Genomic DNA, 20,047 nt, shown 5'->3' with positions numbered 1-20,047 from the left:
AGTGAAGCACACCGTAACGAGTCACACACGTGTCTCAACCTTGTTGTCTTCTATTAGATACACAAACCAAGTGATTCTGACATGAGACTCTAGCACGAGGTCCAAACAATGGTGACAAGTTAGACAGACGTCTCATGCAAACGCAAACTAAGCGATGTAATAGTCTCACGCAAAGTCTTGCACATACAAACTCTAATAAATGTGACATAATGTTTTGTACGGAGTAATCATGTTGAAACATTTTGTATATAACATGAATTCAAATGTTTTTTTTCTCAAATTTATACCAAAATGGCTAAGTGGATGAAAGTAGAGTCTATATGCATCAAAATGTAGCTCCGGTGATAATTAGTAGTTTGGTTACACTTTGAGCTTTGAAGTGTGTAATGCTAAGGTTAGATCATTTAAACCAAAATCAAACATTAGAGTAAATATCATTGTCCGAACCAGTTTATTCGAGAAAAAGAATATTACAAAGCAGAATAATTATAATTAAAATAATAGTTATCTTCTCATAACTAATCAGAAATTACACGTGAAACATGCCCTGCGAACAAGAGGTCTAAAAGCTTTTGTATTCTCCATTTCCCTTTTACGAGCATTTATCATGCACACCTAAACCTCAAAAATTGGAAGCCAAAATGCTAGGATAATTTACCACAGTGCGACTATAATCCTTACAAGAATTGTTAATCACTATCAATTTTTGCTGATTATTTGGAAGATACCATCACTAGTAACTTCTCTTCTACATAAAAATCGAGATTTGGCAGCACCTTTTCCACATCTCAGGAAAGAACTAAAGTTTTGCCACATAACTGCTCCAACTCGCCTTCCAAAAGTTTATACAAGTTTGCTTTCTTCCGTCTATAAATCCAAGCTTCAGCATCCCCATCCCAATCAAACCTTGACGGACCACTGCACAAGACAAGTCCAAGAGATCAAAGAACTGTCTCAATATACTCTCCAACAGACTATTATTAACTCAAGTTGATTGAAAATCACAATATCGATAGTCCCATTTTTTATTTAATGAGTCTAACTCAATTTTATTATTTTCAATAAATTTGAACCAAATAATAGCGTGTTACAGCTAGGGGGAGTTTTTCTGCAGACCTGCTACAGCTGGTTGTGAGGAATGTAGCTGTGATCAAACTGCAGGGACGTAGGGTGCTACACGTTGAAGATTTAGAGCTCCCAGTTAACTCAGTGGTTGATGCTGTTATAGATAAGACTTGATGGCAGCTGGGGTTCAAGGTTGCTGGAGCAGACTTACGCACTTTAGGTGAGGCAACAAATGAAGTTAGGCTTATAATAGGGGTTACCGTAACAGATTGGAGCAGCTGTGTGGAGGCAGAGTACAATATACAGGGAAGTAAAAACTGGCCTAGTGTACGTTTTGGATTGAACCAAAGAGAGCAAGGCGACGTCTTGCTGCTAGTATGGGGTGGTTGGTGCATAAGCTAGTATTATAATATGCTCTCTGGTGTTGGTTACACACCAGCCAGAAGATTTCTCTCAGTATTAATTTATGCTTTGGTTTTTTAAATTGCTTCTGCAGGTTGAACTTTTGCTCTTATGGCTTAAAGCCATAATGTTTGGGTCTCAAGCATAGGAGGGCCTAATAGTGTTTTTGTAAAAGGGTTGGGATACCCCTGAAGTATTCCGTTTTATTTAATTTATTCATTGCTGATAAAAAAAAAAAAAATAGCGTGTTACAATACTTATTTTTAAAGATAAAGTTTTTAACACCATTTGGTTGGCTAGCACCAATATTCTCTTTTCCCCAAGTTCATTCTCACACTCACACCAACACGTAAGGATACTGAAGAAGTCTATGTATACGGCTCCAGTATAATTTATTCATATGCAATTTAATACATGAAGCCACATGTATAAAGACTAAAACCTTAAAAAAAATTCTAGCTAAAAAATTAACTATAAATAGACAGGTAACACACACAATACCTCAGTGGAGAAGACAGCCAAAGTTGTCGATTTGGTGTTTGTTTGTTCAATACATAGGTCCCAAGATCGCCAAGTTTTACAGTCAAAACATCATTCTGAAATGGAAAGCCATATAAAAACTAATAATACACCACCATGCAGAGAAGCCGCTTAAAAGTCGTAGGAAGAAAATAATTAAAATCTTGCAAGTAATAGAAAGAAAATAAATAAAATAAGAAGAAAAGAAAACTAAAAAAGCTATTTATTTTCTACGGACAAGATAGTCACACGGAATTTTATTTAAGCAAATCTTATCATGTTATAAATTTGATTGTTCAAAATAACCACCTGATAAACAATACAACTTCATGTTTTACTTCTAATACACGTAATGTTCTACGATAGTTTTTTATTGATAAGTAATTTTTATTTTTATCCTTTATTTATAACTTATTCTCACAAAAACAAATTCTTACCCCATAGTCTATGTCAAATCCATCAACTTCAACTAAGTCTCCATAGTCCTGTCAGGCAACAAACAAACAAAATGAATACCAAACATAGCTTAAAATTAAAACAATATGAATTTAATGGGTTGGGGCTGTCAGCTTCAACCACCACCTTAGACAATCTTCCAATGAAACTCTTTTTATTTAGAGCATAATTTATTTTGTTCTGATTACATTTGTCAAAGATGCAGGAGTTGATAACTTAACCTAAATTTGTGATGAATGTGAGACTTGTGATTGCCATATTACAAATTTAAGTTGGTGCAAACCACAAAGCAATGCTAGAGATACCTCTAATTTCTCTTGTACGCTATGTATTGTGGAATCAGCCAGTCTGTGGAATTCACCCTCATCCAGTAGAGAACTGCATTCACACCAATAGTTAGCAAAGTCATTTCTTCCCATCGAAAAAACAAAACAATTGCAATACCGTACATCCAATGGGGAATTAGCACATGACTGACATGAATTCTTAGAAATATGCTTTTTTAAGAACTCACAAATCCACACCATTGTCAAACCCCAACTAGCTCCAAAATTAATTGAATTTTAAATTTTTTTTTAAAAACGGAAACCATGATTGAAATTGGAAAGCTCAACTTTCTATGGCTTCCAAGAATCAAATCTTAGTATTCAATCCAAGATTGTTGGGGCGTCGTTGACTCCAAAACCACTAAAGCAGAAACATTTGGCCCACGACGCATTTCTGACAAAACCCTAATCAATCAGCTCCCTTCTATACCTACTAGCCACCACCTCTTTCTGAACGTGAAACTGAGATAAAAGGTGGCAGAGCTGACCATCAACAGCACAGACACCCACAAGAGATGGTGCAGACACTTTCTGGAGATGGTGATATGCCAGAACAATGCCCTATTGACTAAAAGAATTATCAAATAAGAACATATTAGATGAAAAACAATTACATACCGGTAATCAATAGTCAGGGGGGCTTGAGATTCATCAAGATTAAAACTGCCAGAGCACAAGTTTCTGGAATAAGATGGGAAAGGAGGAAGAAGGCTATTTTTCCTGCAGAGAGACGTGCATTCTGAAGCTTGTACAGAAAGGAATGGGACCGCATGAATGGAAGAAGATGAAGAAGGCGGTAACAGTTGCAAAAGCCTGAACAGCCTTCTCTGCAAAACCAACGTTGAGGCCATAGCTTTTTTCACCTCAGCTGCAAATGTTAAAAATATCACTTACGAGTTGTAATAATAATAATAATAAAAAAGAACCAAGTAAACATAGTATTTGAAGAAATGAATTTACCTTACCTATGGATGTGCATGGGTATGTTTAACTTTAGGGGTTTGGCAAGGGTGAAGTTTAAATAAAATGGTACACCTGTAGACTACTCCTTATGACCTGTAATAGAAGGTAACAACCGGTTAAATAAAATTTTTTAATTAGCTGATTACTTTTGTTTAAATGAACTTATGTGAAAATACTATATATGACAGTGAAACAAAGGCTTGTTGGTCAAAACAAACACAATCAGTAACAGAGCACGCTAATCCTAGAGAGAGGTACTTGAGGGAGGTGTGGCCCCAGATGCCAAAGAAGCATAAGACTATTCGCATTCATTTTCAATGAACAAGGTACCAAAGAAGTTTCAGAAGCTAACCTCCATAACTAACTACATAAATCAACTTCAAGAAATGAGATACCAAGAAATCACTTGTTAATTTGAGCTATGTGATGTACTGGAAAAATCATTTGACACCATCCCCATAACATATTTTCTTTACAATATGGCATGTGAACCAGTAATAACATAGCATTAAGATTATGGTAATATCCTAAGCATGAAGTACTCCCACCCAAGTTATTTCATTTTAAATTGCAAATCTGATTTGCAGAAAAAATTAAGTAAAATCTTAATACAACTTTCTCTCAAGAAATTTCAACTAATTTAGTATATAGTGATTCAACATTGTACATGACTTATACAATATTTGTGTACAGTAATAGAAGAAGACACCATTATATATTTCAGTAGCCCGTATGCAACCACAAATTTGGACTCGACTCTCCAGTGAACCGTATCCCTTTCAAACATTTCATCAAACTGTTTGGGGGCATGTTTGATTTGGTCAAATTTAAGGTTATACACCAAAGAGGACAACATAATAAAATAAAAGCAACACCTTCATAGTTTTCCATGATCTCAACACCCAAAAATCCAAAAAGAAAAAGGAATATTTTAATTTTTCTCAGATTAACAACTTCAACACAGAAAACCCAGAAAACAATTTTACAAGAAAACGCATATTGGATAAAGAATTAAGAGGCAACCTACATCAGAAAAAGGAATACAACAGAAAATTGGAATCCTACATAGGAAACAACCCGAAAATGCAAAAAGTGGAAAGCGATGCAAATAAGTGGATAGATTTAAAGTCTTATATCCCAAAAAAGGAAGAAAGTTAATGGATATTGGTTATCCAAAAGGTTGTGGAAAGAGAAGTGAAGACAATAGAGGATTAGAGAGAAAGGATTTGAGAAATAGAGGGAAAAGGGTCGGCAAACTCAACACTCAGCTCCCACTTGTCATGGAGGTTTGCCAAACGAGTACACACTGGCCTCAATCAGAGCTAGTCTTCCAGTACACAAAAGATGTTCCATTTTGTTTAGGAATTGAAACTAAAAATAGTTTATAAACACATTTCACTTTTAATATATTTCTCTAAACATGATGGTGGATTAAAGGACAAATGTGTTTATAAACTACAACATGATCTGAAGTAAGTATTGCAGCTACAATCACTAACACTGGCAGAATTCACAGTGGTGTGCCCTATATCAGAGCAAAAGAACATGCAACACTTATATTCTTCAAACGTTATATGCTTATAAGTTATAACATGTCTATTTTTTTTATCTCTTTCCAACCACTGCATGAATGCAATGCCAAACTTATTCTCTTATTGGTGCATTAATCCAATTGTGTCCACTGTATGGCTGGTTGCAGACTGCTAATTGTTCAAACATGCCAGAATGCTAACTGAAGAAATTTAGATGTGGGGGTGGGTAAACGTACATCAGTTACAGAGTTCAGATGCTAACTGAAGAATTAAAGGTGCAGGGGCGAGCAAAGTTACATCAGCTGGGTGTAGTCAACAGAGGGAGAACAATCAAAATATCCAAGATCTCTGTTATATACATTGGCCTTGGCAATAGCTGCATGGGATGATGGAGTGTTTTCGTTGAAATGAAGCTTTGATATGATTTATACTGTCAAATTCTAAAGCAAATCATAAGATGACCAATATGCTTGGGAGCAGAGGAAAGTTGCTGCTGGATATGTAGAGTAGAATTGAGTTGCTGGTTTTTTTACTCTTTATATGGTTTTTATTGTTATGTGATGTTGTATTGCTTGGCTCAATCAATGATTTAGACACCAACTGTTTGTACTGAGACCTATGTACCAATTTTATAATATTTTTCTTTGCTGATAACGTCTATGAAGCATAGACACAGAGACATGGTTAAATTGAAAATTATAGAACACAATTATATATATATATATATATATATATATATATATTAAAATGTAATAATATATTTTGTAATATGAAAAACATTTATAAAAATAGTCTAACAAAAGATAAATTTATGTAAACCATATTGTTTGACTTTTACATTTGTTCATTCTCATTGAAAATACAACTTCTAGTTCTAGTTCATAAGAGATAAGCTAGCAATCCCAAGAATTCCATTGTCATCATCCAATGAAAAGTCATTTCCTGCAATATCCCACAATTTAGTTTTCTCTTTGTATCTTGAGGAGTTTCTTGAGAGAAAAACGAAGATTACAATGGACAAATACTAGATCCTGCCCTTTTAGGTGACATCTTATTTCTTTCCAAAGAAAGTATAAAGAAGTGGGTACTAGTTTAAGAGCCATCTTGGAAGTGTTAGTGTTAGTGCATGAGCTCCATGAACAATCCATCATGATATTGCGTCCATTTTACTTCTATCCCTCAAGAAAAAAGTTTAATTTACCATTTTAAAATATTATTTTTTAATAAAAATTTAATTTACTATTTAAAAATAGATTTAAATTATAAAAACATATTATTTTATATGTTAGTAATTTAAAATTAAAATATAATATTTAAATTATATAAGAATATAATTGATTATATTTAAGTTAATTGAAAAAATATAAATTAAATAAAAAAATATTAAATCCAAAATCCCTCATTTAATGTTGCCAGGAAATTGCAACTTTGCTCAGAATGTTGAATGTTGTCAGCATGTGTCTCTACTGAATTCCAATTGAATTGAAAAAAAAAACATAAACTAATGAATGGTACAATTATTGAAGCGCGCAAACGAATCCATTAAAGTCACTGATATTTTAATAAGGAAGCTTACCTATCTTTAGTTTCTTTCATTCTAAACAAAATTACACAAAAATATGACGTGAATCCATTATAATTTAGAAAGAAAGAAAAAATAACAAATAATATATTTATTCCTTAAAAAAATTTATCCGAAATGTTGAGTTGAGTTGCAACGGAGAGAGCAAAAAGGGAGTTGAGTAGCAATGTGGTAACTGAATTGCAGCTTGGCAGCAGAAGAAAGAAGAAAAACAAGTAAACAATTTTGCTGGAACAAGAAAATAGGTAAGCTTATCACACTGACTAATGGATTCCTTTGCGTGCTTCAACAGTCACTGAATGATGATGTCTGTACCATTCATTAGTTTATGCCTTTCTTTTAATCAATTGGAATTCATCACACCACACTGCATTCAATTGTAATTATGGTTGTCAAACTCGCGAGTCAACTAAGTCAACGTTGACTCGTCCGAGTTTACATTTCCACATACACACCGAGTTAAATCGGTAGTAAACTCGGTTTTTTAGTTAACTCGGCAGACTCGGAGTGAACTCGTTCAAACTTGCGAGTCTGCTCCGAGTTGGCGAGTTCAGTAGGGTTTTCATTATAATCCAAAACGGTGTCGTTCTGAATGGAGAAAATTAAATGGAATAAACTCACTTTAGGGTTTCGCGTTGCGTTTTGGTTTCAGTCACATTCGTTGCGTCTTCTCTGGTGCGGAGGTGGTGCGTCTTCTCTGAATGAGTGCGGCGGTGGTGGCGATCGAGCGGAGCAGGTCGCGCGGTGATGGCGATTGGGCAGACGACGTCGGGCGGTGGTGGCGGTTCGTGCGTTCGTTGCAGGTTACGGTTCGTGCGTTTGTACGGTGGTCGCGGGTTGCAGGTCGACGATGGTCCGGTGGTGCCGTTGGGTGGTGTGGAATTAGGGTTGCATTGTGATTTAGGTTATTAAAGTTCTGTTTTTTTTTTATTGGACTACAGAATAGAAGATGTGCTCCAAATTGGATTTTTTTACTTAATTGAGTTGCATTTTTTTTTTTGGGAATACTCTCTTTTCTTTTTTTTTAATTGAGAAAATTTAGTGCAAATTTTTATTTTGTTTGCTCAGAAATTGAATTTGTAGTGTATTTTAGGAATTGGGGAGTAGATGAGATTCAACTCAGGTAGATCTAATTGCATCTTTTTATATCTTCTATTTTTAATAAAAGTAAAAATATTTCAAAATGTAGATCAAATATTAAATAAAAATATGGGATAAATATTAATGGACATAATTAGAGGATTGAACATAGAAATATAATATTTATGATTTTTAATTATTTAATATTTGTGACTTGAGCAATTTAATTTTTTTTTTTAGTATTTGTATCAACTTCTTTATTTAAAATATTTTAAAATCATATATTTATAGTTTACTTATCTCTTTTAACTACTTTGAAAGTAATTATATTATTAACTTTTTTTAAGTAAAATAAACTCTTACGAATTTGAGTTTCGAATTTAATAACCTTACCCTAAACACACTACCATTCCCAACAGAAATGCCATTTACAGACAACATTAAAGGATTGATTTTAAATTTAATATTTTTTCAATTAATTTATATATAATTTATTATATATTATATAATATTTTGTATTCTTATATAATTTAAATATTTTATTTTATTTTAAATTACTAACATAATAAAATAATACTTTTAAAAAATAATTTAAATCTATTTTTAAATAACAAATTATTTTTTTATTAAAAAATAATGTTTGTAAAAGGTAAACTAAACTTTTCCTTAAGAAAATTTAAATATAAAGATAATATTTTTATTATAAATATATTAAAACGAAAAATATAAAATAACCTTAAATGAATAACATAAATTGAATATTATTTTAAAAATATATAATATATTATAATTAATTTTTAATTTTTAATTTGTTATATGTTATATGTTATTTTATATTTATAGATTAATTTTTATTAAATAATTTTATTTGATTTTTATAAATTAAGTAAATTTTATATTTACTTTATTTTTATTGTCTGAAATTAAAATAAATATACCTAATCAAACTCCAAACAAGATGTTAATATATTTTATAATAATTATATACAATTAAAAATATAAGAATAATCTTAAATAACATAATAAATTAATATTATTTTAAAAACTGTTTTTAAAAGGTTAATTAAAATTTTCCATAAAAAATTAAATATTAAAGATAATATTTTTATAATAATTATATTAAAACGAAGAAAATAAAATAACCTTAAATAAATAACATAACAATTGAATATTATTCTAAAAATATATAATATATTATAATTAATTTTAATTTGTTATATTGTTTTATTTTCTATATTTATAGATTAATTTTTATTAAATAATTTTATTTGATTTTTATAAATTAAGTAAATTTTATATTTACTTTATTTTTATTGTCTGAAATTAAAATAAATATACCTAATCAAACTCCAAACAAGATGTTAATATATTTTATAATAATTATATACAATTAAAAATATAAGAATAATCTTAAATAACATAATAAATTAATATTATTTTAAAAACTGTTTTTAAAAGGTTAATTAAAATTTTCCATAAAAAATTAAATATTAAAGATAATATTTTTATAATAATTATATTAAAACGAAGAAAATAAAATAACCTTAAATAAATAACATAACAATTGAATATTATTCTAAAAATATATAATATATTATAATTAATTTTAATTTGTTATATTGTTTTATTTTCTATATTTATAGATTAATTTTTATTAAATCATTTTATTTGATTTTTATAATTTAAGTAAATTTTCATATTAATTTATTTTTACTATATGAAACTAATATAAATATACCTAATCACACTCCAAACAAGATGATAATATATTTTATAATAATTATATAAAATTAAAAATATAAGAATATTCTTAGATAACTAATAATTGAATAATATTTTAAAATATATAATATATTATCCTTTATTATGTTAATTTATTTTTATATATTTTTTATGTTTATATTATAATTATAAATGATTAAATGAAGATTCACAAAAAACTTATGTAAAATTTACTCATGAAAGGAAGGAATAAGTGTTTTAAGAGGTATTTGGTTATGCGGATGTAAAAGGATATGTAAATATAGAGTTCACAAACTTTTCAATGGAATAGAAGATTTTGTCGATGTTGGCTCTTTAGGGGATGGAAGTATAATGGAAGCCAAATCATGTTGAATTATTCATGAAACTCGTGCACCAACACTTCATAACATAGCTCTTAAGCTACTTGGACAACCATGTTCTTCTTTTTATTGTGAAAGGAATTGGAATATCCTACTCTTTTATACATTCTTTGAAAGAAATAAGATGACACCTAAAAGGACAGATGATCTAGTATTTGTCCATAGTAATCTTCGTCTTCTCTCAAAAAAACTCCTCAAAATACAAAGAGAAAATTAAATTGTAGCATATTGCAGGAGATAACTTTTCATTAGATGACAATGGAATTCTTGAGATTGCTAGCTTATCTCTTGATGAACCAGATAATGGAAAAAAACGCACGCGGAAGCAACGCACATAATCACGAATCAACTACAGAAAATAAACAACACAAGATTTAACGTGGTTCGATCGCCAACTGCAGCCTACATCCACACGAGCAACTATTAAGTTTTCATTCTGTCATGTTGCACACTAATTACAAGTACAATTATCTCTTTAAATAGATATTATAAAAGGGACACAATAATTAAGCTCAATCACTAAACATTGTGTCTAGTCAGCCCAACCCAATTGGTCTTGGCTTCATACCCAACAATCTTCCACTTGAAGCCATGGAACAATGTTCACCTGCGCTTCAACTGTGTACAATGATTAAGCCCATTCACTAAACATTGTGTCTAGTCAGCCCAACTCAATTGGTCTTGATTTCATACTCAACAATCTCCCACTTGAAGTCACGAAACAATGTTCACATGCGTTTCAACTGTGTACATGTACTTCTGTAATCTGTCGACGGAACTCAATGTTCCACCTCTAGTTGTCACCAACATTCTTAATCATTTTGAAGACTTCGTTAAAACTCCCCTGAGTTTCAACACGTCAGTCACTGACCCGTTCTCTGTTCCTACCGGCTCCCACTTACAGAAACTGTCGGATCCTGAAATAGCCTAAGAACAAACATACTCCATACTCAACAAGAAATTTTCTAGAGATGTTTCAACAACTAGAATACTGGTTCTCCTAACCCACTGTCGTTTAGGAACCTCTGCTGAAGCACGACCCATGCTCCCACTGCCATAAGTACCTCTGACTGGTCTACCTGAACCTTTCCATGCTCGTTCATCCTGAATTTGACCTATGACTCTAGGTTTCTCTTTTGTAAAGACAACCCTCTTTTGTCCACGAGATTCTGTGAACTAGACTTTGTTTATCTTCTAAACTGGGATGGTCACTCCCTCATACGGTAATCCGACCATATACAACGAATCTCTCTTTCTTCCGCGGGTCATGACAAGATTTTCCTTGACGACCTTCCACTACTGATTTCTGAACTTCCCTTCATGTCCATGTTCGTCCAACTACCTAACAGAAATCAAACTTTTTGTCAAACTTGGAACAACTTTAAAATCCTTCAAAGTCTAGAAACCAACTGGTGTCTTCAACACTATGTCACTCATGCCCGTAATATCAAGAGTTTTGTTATTCGCTAGTCTTACCTTTCCAAAGTCTCCAATAACTAGATTTTGCAATACTTCAGAATCCATGACCCAGGAATCCACACTGATATCCGCACAACAGACTAAAAGGTCATCATCCGCAAAGTCTTCTACAATGTTGACTTATTTATCATTTGGACATTGATTCCTGAAATGCCCTACCTCCTTGCAGTTCCAACATGTTACACTTGAGCAATGTCAAGTCTTTGACTGACCTTCTTTTGTTCTTACTCCAACTATCTTTGATATTTTTCTTACCTCTAATGACATATAACGATTCACTAGATAATTCCCCAAAACTCCTTCTTCGAACATCCTCGCCAAGAATGAGATGAAGAATCTTCTCAAAAGTGAATCCATCGGATCCCGCTGAACTAGTAACTGTTGTAACTGTTTCAGACCAACTGTCAGGCAAAGACAATAGCAGTAGTAAAGCTTTAACTTCATCATCGAACTTAATGCTCACTGACGTAAGTCTGGCTAAGTAGCTGAAGTGTCATAACTCTGTGTCGCAGCGAAAAACAGCCACACCCTGTGCCTAGCACTGCGTCGTCACTGTTGCACCAGCAGAAAAATGCACGCACCACCCTGTGTCTTCCGTCATTGTCATCGCATTGCACCTCTGTGTCGTCTTGCTCACCGCAAGCACCTGCACCTGTTCCCCGCGAAACGCGATCTGTCATCGCACTGGCGCACTCCGCCGCACTACCTAGACACTACCCTACTACGAGCAAGCCACTTGCACAACGTCGCAAGCTGTCACCACTCCATTCGCGACCCACACCACTGCACGTCGCACCGTCTACTGTGCACACCTGCCGCGAGTCGCAGGTCTGGGTTGTCGCGAATCCTAGGCCCCCGTGAAGCCCTAGCTTTGGAACACTGCTACAACCTCCTCGAATCCCTAGCTTTGGGACGCTACTGCAGCTCCTGCGAAACCCTAACTTTGGAACGTTGTTGTCGCCCCTGCAATACCCTAGTTTTGGGATGCCGCTACAGCCGCAATTTTCACGTCTCATCGATTAATTTATGTTGATCGGATCTCTAGTGTGTAAACTTACAAGCTTTGATGCCACTTAATGGGAAAAAACGCACGTGAAAGCAACACACATAATCACGAATCAACTGTAGAAAATAAATAACACAAGATTTAACGCAGTTCGGTCGCCAACTGCAACCTACATCCACACAGGCAACTATTAGGTTTTCATTATGTTTTGTTGCACACCAATTACAAGTACAATGATCTCTTTAAATAGAGATTATAAAAGGGGCACAATGATTAAACCCACGAACTAAACATGGTGTCTAGTTAACCCAACCCAATTGGTATTGGCTTCATACCCAACACCAGAACTAGAAGTTGTATTTTTTAATGAGAATGAACAAATGTAAAAGTCAAACATTATGGTTTTTTTAAGTTTGTCTTTTTTTAGACTATTTTTATAAATGTTCTCTTGATTTTTTCATATTAGGTATCTTTCAAGACTTTAGGGAAAACAAGCAAAGGAAAGGGGGACCTAAACATGTGCATTAGTGAGATTAGATATACATTGTTTAAACAAATGTAGCAAAATAGCACTATTATGGGCATGTGTTCAAATGGGATGTGTTCAAGAGAAAAAATCAAAATTCCAACAAAGGCATGCAGGGATGAGAACTAATGTAGTAGACTGGGATCATGAGGTCAGGGATTTAAAAGCTCTTCTATTTGATGTAGAATAGAAAACGTTCTTTGAGACATCAAATTTGAAATATGAAATAGCCAAGTTGTTGGGGAACAAACTCTTTAGAGGTGAAGATCAAAGAATGGGAATGGTCAATGCCAATCTTTGAAAGCAAAGTTCAAAAAAATCTACTCTCAAGAAATAGAGATGGGAGAGAACCTCAAAGGAGAAAATGAGTTGTCAAAGACAAACATTGAGAACAAAAGGAAGTATAGAAAAAATGTCAATGAAAGTCCTGAGACTTTGAAATTAGAGAGATAACCTCAATGCAGAAGTTGGTTCACTTAAGAAAGTGATAATTCAAGAGATAACCTCAATGCAGAAGTTGGTTCATTTAAGAAAATGATAATTCAAGAGATAATGAGATTGAAGAGGCTCATAAACGAGTGGAAGAACTTTAATTACATGTTGAAATCCGGTTTCAACTCCCGACTGCGAAATTTATTTCTACCTAAAGTAGAACAATTTATATTACTCGGCTCAGACAATATCCTACTTCATTTGTCCTACCACACCATGTTCGAATGCTGGTAAATAGAAAAGAAAAACGAGTGGAAGAACTAACATCATGAGGTAAGATACTAGAGGAAGAGATTGAGACGCAAAGGCTTAAGATCTATAAGAGGTGTTAAAGAGAAACGTGAGGCCATAAGCCAACTATGCTTCTAGCTTGAGCATTACAGAAATAGGTATAATATACTTTGGTAGGCTTTCAAAGAAAATCAGAGGGTCCCTGTTTTGGCCACCTGTTTTGTCAACATGCTTGCCTCCCTTGCATGTGAACATGTACAATACCACCATTCTTTCCCATTGTTTATTTATTTATTTATTATGTCCATGTTTATGTGTTTATGAGGTTACGAGAAGGTAGAACTTAGAAGTCATTGTCATGTTTCATGGTTTGTCATAATTTGGCTTGTTTGCATATGTTGGTTCTAAGTGTCATCAGGTTCAGTTAGGAAGCTCTGCATGGCCATCTCTTATTGAGGAGGAGACCCATTAGAAGATACTAAAAAACAAGTTAGGTTTGTTCGCTCTCCCCATCTTTCTGTTGAGTTGCACAAAATGAGAAATTATATTGTCCATTTTGTTTAAAATATATGATCATATTATCATAAGAGTTATTATTCTTATAATTTTATAATGTTTTTTACAACTTTAATTTACTTTTATCACTCTATCACATTACTCATCTTATAGCCAAATTCACCTTGAAACAAAATTTAAGCAAGGTATATATATAAGGAAAACAATAGCACTTGTCCCTGCATTAGTTATATAGATGTGTCTCGTTACTAAAATAAAAACCTAAAACTTACAATACAAAATGTATAATATCAAATTCTTATAAATGTTATATTTTGTACAAGAACAGAATAATATCCCCACTATGAACTATTAGGCAGTCGTGTCGTGATGTTCAAAAAAATTGAATAAGGACCCAAATTCATGATGCCTTCATATGCAGCGAGAAAGAGGTACAATTTCCCAAATGTGTTGTTAATTAAATAGCAACAGTGAGGTCACATATACATTGTTCACAATAGCATGGTTCTATAATATATGTGGTAATTTCTTAATGTGTCTATTGGAAGGGAAGAGGTTTTTATTAATAGTGTAGCATTTATATGGTCAACAGCCTCTGAATTATGCCAGTGTTCATATGTTGTATGATTAGGTAAATGAGTTGGACTCCAAAAATTTGCGTACAAATAATTAATTGCTACCAAACAGTTTTCTTAAAGTTTATCAGCAGATTGACCTCACTTTTTCAAACCCTTAAAAGTTTGATTCAAGTTTTTTAACACTTATTTCTTCATTTATAAGTTACCTATCGTATATGTCTTCATCAATATGCGAAATTTTTTTATGATACCGTTGGCTCTGGAACAAATTAATTAAAGGCTTTAACCTTGATTCGTATTACCATCTACAATATAGAATAATATATTACATGTACCTTAATTATGTGGACCTTAGAACTTGAGTGTATCTCCATTTTATAAAACCAATTTAAAATTTTATAAAACCAATTTAAAAGATTCAAGAGTAAATTAAAAAGACTACCCGTAGCCCCAAATCTACAATTTTTTCCACAACAGTATAACAAGTAAATACATGAATTTCATCAATAATAGAATATCTACAGCAGTTCTATTTATTAAGCATAATAAATGGAATAGTGAAGGAAAACATACTTTGAAGTTGAGAACCATAGAACCTTCTGTTGTGTGAGAAGACTATGACAACTGTTTCTGCATCACAAGTAAAGGATAGATCATAAACTTAATATTATAACTCAACAAATAAATCAGGAAACACGAGTAAGGAGAACAACAATCTTCTATAGAACTTCTCGAAAAAGCCAAGATACACAGTTATAGCAATGTGGCATACAAATTCACTAATTGTGAAATGCCTCACAATGGATCACATATTTTATTTTATGTACTACCATATCCACATGTGTATCCCTCTCCCTTCTACAAGACCACAGTACACAACATAGTCCACAATCCCCGATAGAAAACCAGCTCGACTCTCATCCACTGCACCTAAAAAGCACACCAGACCACATGCCTCTAATAACTATCTTTTATAAAACAAATGCAGAACCCTTCATGTTGTATAAAACCCTCAGCCAACTACTAAATATACAGTTCACCCCTATTCTGTGCCTAATAAGGAGGTACAGAATATTGCTTCGTTTTGTACCGTGTAATAAATTGGGATTTAAAAACCCTAATTTCAAAACCTCTTCTCCTCTTTTCTCCTCTGCTATTTGGTTAAAAAAAACAAAACTCACCACAGTACATGTCTTCTACTAAGTATAACATTCGTGAGCATATAACAACATTTTGATCATGTCTATAGTATAATTGGCACCGGACCAAAGACTCACACACAAGCCTGCAAAACAACCAGCCACACTGAAGAGCACAACCATCCCCCACATTTCCAAAGGGCCAGACCGCTCACCCCAAGTTCATCAACAGCAAACACAGCGCAGCCCAAGACAAAACAAAGATACACATAACACAAGCAGAGCAGGTCAGCAAGTGGTTGTGCGACAAGGTACCTACTGCCTCTGTTAAGAGCAGCACACCACTGCCAACTCAGAAACAACTCCAATCAAGCTCAGAAAAAGCTAACCTGAACAAACAACAAAACTAATAGGTCCCCCAAAGCAATCCAAGCAGAAACATCACACAAGACAACCACATAACCAAGACCATGCCACTCCATCCAAAAGACACCAATCAGCCAAAACAACTACACAAGACACCAACACTAGAAAGAAGTGATACTATACCCACCAAAAGAGCACAAGAAACAGAAAGGCTTTATAGAATTTATTCACCAATATGTTCTAAATATTTGCGTTATAGTTAGCTTACTTGCTTGTTTATTTTTATATAGTGTAAGACATCAAATGCATACTTGTGCTCCAATAAGTTTCAATTCAATTACACTCATCTAAATTGTCTTGTCACATACCATCCACAAACTATGCTCCTAGTTTTGAATTATGAAAAACATTGGGAAGTAGATTTATTGGAGTCGTGCATTTTAACGCATTATACAGAGAGAAAAAAACTGAACTCTACACGCTAAAAAGAATAGTGTGTATGAATCTGTACAAGTACTTAGGATAGGACCACAAATATGAGGCCGGCCATTTGGCAGTTGAGATAGACATGCAACGAGCATTTTTTGTTCAACTTAAAATTAAGTTCACAGGCAGAGAAAACAAGCCAGGTGAAGAAACATTGAAATAGCTGGAAAAAAGCAGTGCAGCTTGATTAGTAAATGCTTTGGTTCATCCTTCTGATATCCATTAAATTGTTTGTTCCAAATGGTCAAAAGGGTCTGTCTAGACTCAACTATCATAAATGACGGGTGATGCTTACATCATAAGAAAAATTAACTAATGAATATTGTCATATACTCATTTGTGACAGTGCAATCCTTACTCTTGGCATCCAAGTTCTGTTACATTTCATGCACTATATGATCTTCCAAAAGAACAATTACATTTTTTCAGCAAAAACAAAAAGATTGCATGTGTATACTATTATATATTGTCTTGACTTCCTATTGTTCAGTTCCTTGGGCAAAAAAATCAGATACTAAAGAATAAAAGCAGGTAAACGACCAACAAAATGCTGAAGATCAATGATAATCAAGGGAGTTGAGACATGAGACTTCAACTGTGGAATGTAAAGTTCAAGGCACCCAAGATGTGTTCCAACAAAGACCTTGTCACCATTCTAGTCATGTATATCTCGTATCCGATGTTCTAAATATTGTTCATAAACACACCATATAAAGTCCAAAATCAATAATGCGGATCATGCAGGACATTAGTTTGTTTATCGGAAAACCAAAGGCACAATTGATTAAGTGATTCCAACAGGAAATAAAGAATCTTTTTTTAGTACATTTTCAGTTGGTTTTACTATTCACCAAATTTAAAAGAAATAAACATGTTTTATTTTATTAAGAAAAAGTAGTTTACCTCCAATCAAATATATTTGCCTCCAAAAAACAGTAGTTTACCCTCACAAGTACCTTCATGAACATAATTAAGCCATATTGTTCACACACAGGAATCTGTGGAGTGTTTGTGATCATTATCTAACTAGATTAATTCATAAGCGTTTTGAGATCCTTTACCACAAACTCAACAACAGCCATCAAAGTTTGACTACCACTCCATGTTGCAAGCCAAACCAAGTCGAACCCAAGTAAGAGGAATATAAAAACAGAATTTAAAATATAAAAAATCATTGTAGAAAAACTGGGAGAAAGAATTAATGAGAATATTCGGAAAGCATGAGCATATAATCTAAAACAGTGGGAAACAAGAAGTAGTTAACATAGTCACAGTAATTGAGATTTCAGAATCAGAAGTAAGTTCCATATTGTTGGCAATTTTAAGTATTTTGAAACTTTGAATTTATAGTGTTGGTTTAATCTAAGGTAGAGAAGAGGAACATAGGATAGAATACTAAAACAATGACTTCTCTTATAATACAAAAGGGTGAACTTCTAGTTCCTAGTACAGAAGATTTTCTTATTGCAAAAAAGAAATACTACTGAACTTGTAAGTAGTCCCATTGAAATTCACATTAGTTGTGCCAGCCATGTTAGCACAATGGGGCTTCTCACAGTCTGGAAACCATCCTTCCATACCAGACTTCCAAATTTGGGTGAGGTTTGGCAAACCCTTGGCGTGAATGTGAACTTGTAAGTGTTGAACCAGGACAAATGTAAACAACATGTTTCTATACACATAAAAGACTCAGAGACCAGGTGTAACTAAAATACCCTCACCTGAAGAATCTATCAAAGAGTAAAATCAATCAGCTAAAGAAGCCTAAAAAATCCAATACCGACACATTTAACAATAACCATTTGAATCAATAAAAGTACACCATTTTTCTAGATGCTTCCAAATTGGATGACAGATAAAGAAAGCCAAACATTCTAGAAGATTCCTAGTACTTGGATATTAAAATTTATTTATAGTAGTATACTAATAATAAATAACTGAATGCACAGTCAACTTTCAACTTCTAAACACAAGTCAATGACTATCAATTATGGTTCAAGGTTGTGCTATCATACCCATGGGTAATAGAAAGATGGGAACAACTAATCATCCTAACATGTGAAACTTTAGTTCAATATGCAACACGATTATACGAATTATAGGATGTGGTTTAAAATGTTAAGAGTTCATTTTCGGAAAGGATTGCACAATCTTTGTCAAGTTTGTTAATCTTAACCAAACTTTCTCATCCAGCATTAGGTATACTTCAAAATTTGTTCCAAAATTAAGGACTGAACAATAAATGGAAAATAAGTGTTAGCATCATGTACAAAATCATTGGAATCTCATGTTGTGTGGGTGGGAGGAAATACAATATCTTAGAACATACAAGAAAATTTCATATGAACATAAAAATCAATATAAAGTTTTGTGTGAGTAATTAAGGTCGAAGGTATCACTGTACCTCCATCCCTAGGGGTGTCGTCTGGTGTAGAGAGATAAGAAGAGAACCATAATTAAATCACAATCCACAACCAAGAAAAGGAACACAAACCCTCAAGGAATCATAAGATACCTAAAATAACTACATTCCAAAGCATAAAATTCAGAGTCAAAAATATTTTAAAGAATGAAAATTTTAAAACTTATGAATGAAAAGCGTGCTCACCCAGGAGTTCAGCTCCGAAGAAGAGAAGATCAGAGACTCATAAGGGGTAGGGTTTGTTCGGAGAATAACGGAAATGGCTTTGGAAGCTCTTGCATTTAGGATGGTCACTGGAATGATATTGGAGATGAAACCTTTATTTGAAAAACAAAACAAGAGACTACGAAGATGAGATCAAACGATAAATACCCTTCACTTTACAATAGATATTTAGATTAAAATTGAGCTTGAAATTGATAATTTATTTCAGAATTTTTTATCTCAAAAAAAGATTTTGTAATAATATTAAGTATAAAATTTTCAACTCTACAAAAAAAAATGATATGTTCCTCAAATTTCTCTCAATTGGTATGACCCTTAAAATCCCATTGGAGTTCAACCAAACAAAACAGAAAGATTATTAAACAAATGTAAATGTAGAGTTTTACAAGTTAAAATAAAAAAGAAGTTCAAAGGAAACACACATTAAGAAAAAGTTATGATAAAAAGTGTTTATATCCATTCATTGGGATGAGAAATGAAGATGGCAATCATGTTTAGAGAAATAGATCAATAGTAATAAGTTTGAAGGTTAA

General features: G+C 33.1%; 1 protein-coding gene across 8 annotated transcripts; it reads right to left on the bottom strand.

Moving 5' to 3' along the window:
• Positions 1–468: 468 nt before the first annotated feature.
• Positions 469–19,652, bottom strand: LOC137813782 (frataxin, mitochondrial). 8 transcript variants are annotated; one of them, XM_068616210.1, is made up of 9 exons: positions 19,476–19,652; positions 19,272–19,391; positions 15,450–15,506; positions 3,734–3,824; positions 3,387–3,636; positions 2,748–2,820; positions 2,424–2,471; positions 1,969–2,063; positions 469–918 (listed from the first exon to the last, which is right to left on the bottom strand). In XM_068616210.1, exons 5-9 carry the CDS (start codon positions 3,617–3,619, stop codon positions 789–791), a joined length of 579 nt encoding a protein of 192 aa, XP_068472311.1. In that variant the 5' UTR covers positions 3,620–3,636; positions 3,734–3,824; positions 15,450–15,506; positions 19,272–19,391; positions 19,476–19,652; the 3' UTR covers positions 469–788. The 8 variants fall into 8 exon arrangements, with proteins under 8 accessions (XP_068472311.1, XP_068472309.1, XP_068472307.1 ...); XM_068616208.1 differs by having other exon boundaries at positions 3,729–3,824; positions 19,476–19,629; XM_068616206.1 differs by lacking the exon at positions 19,272–19,391 and having other exon boundaries at positions 3,729–3,824; positions 19,476–19,627.
• Positions 19,653–20,047: the final 395 nt, after the last annotated feature.

Source organism: Phaseolus vulgaris, chromosome 1 (genome assembly GCF_000499845.2).
Source record: "Phaseolus vulgaris cultivar G19833 chromosome 1, P. vulgaris v2.0, whole genome shotgun sequence".
Classification (NCBI taxonomy): Eukaryota; Viridiplantae; Streptophyta; class Magnoliopsida; order Fabales; family Fabaceae; genus Phaseolus; species Phaseolus vulgaris.
The sequence above is the reverse complement of the archived record's forward strand: the minus strand, read 5'-3'. Positions and strand labels throughout refer to the sequence as shown.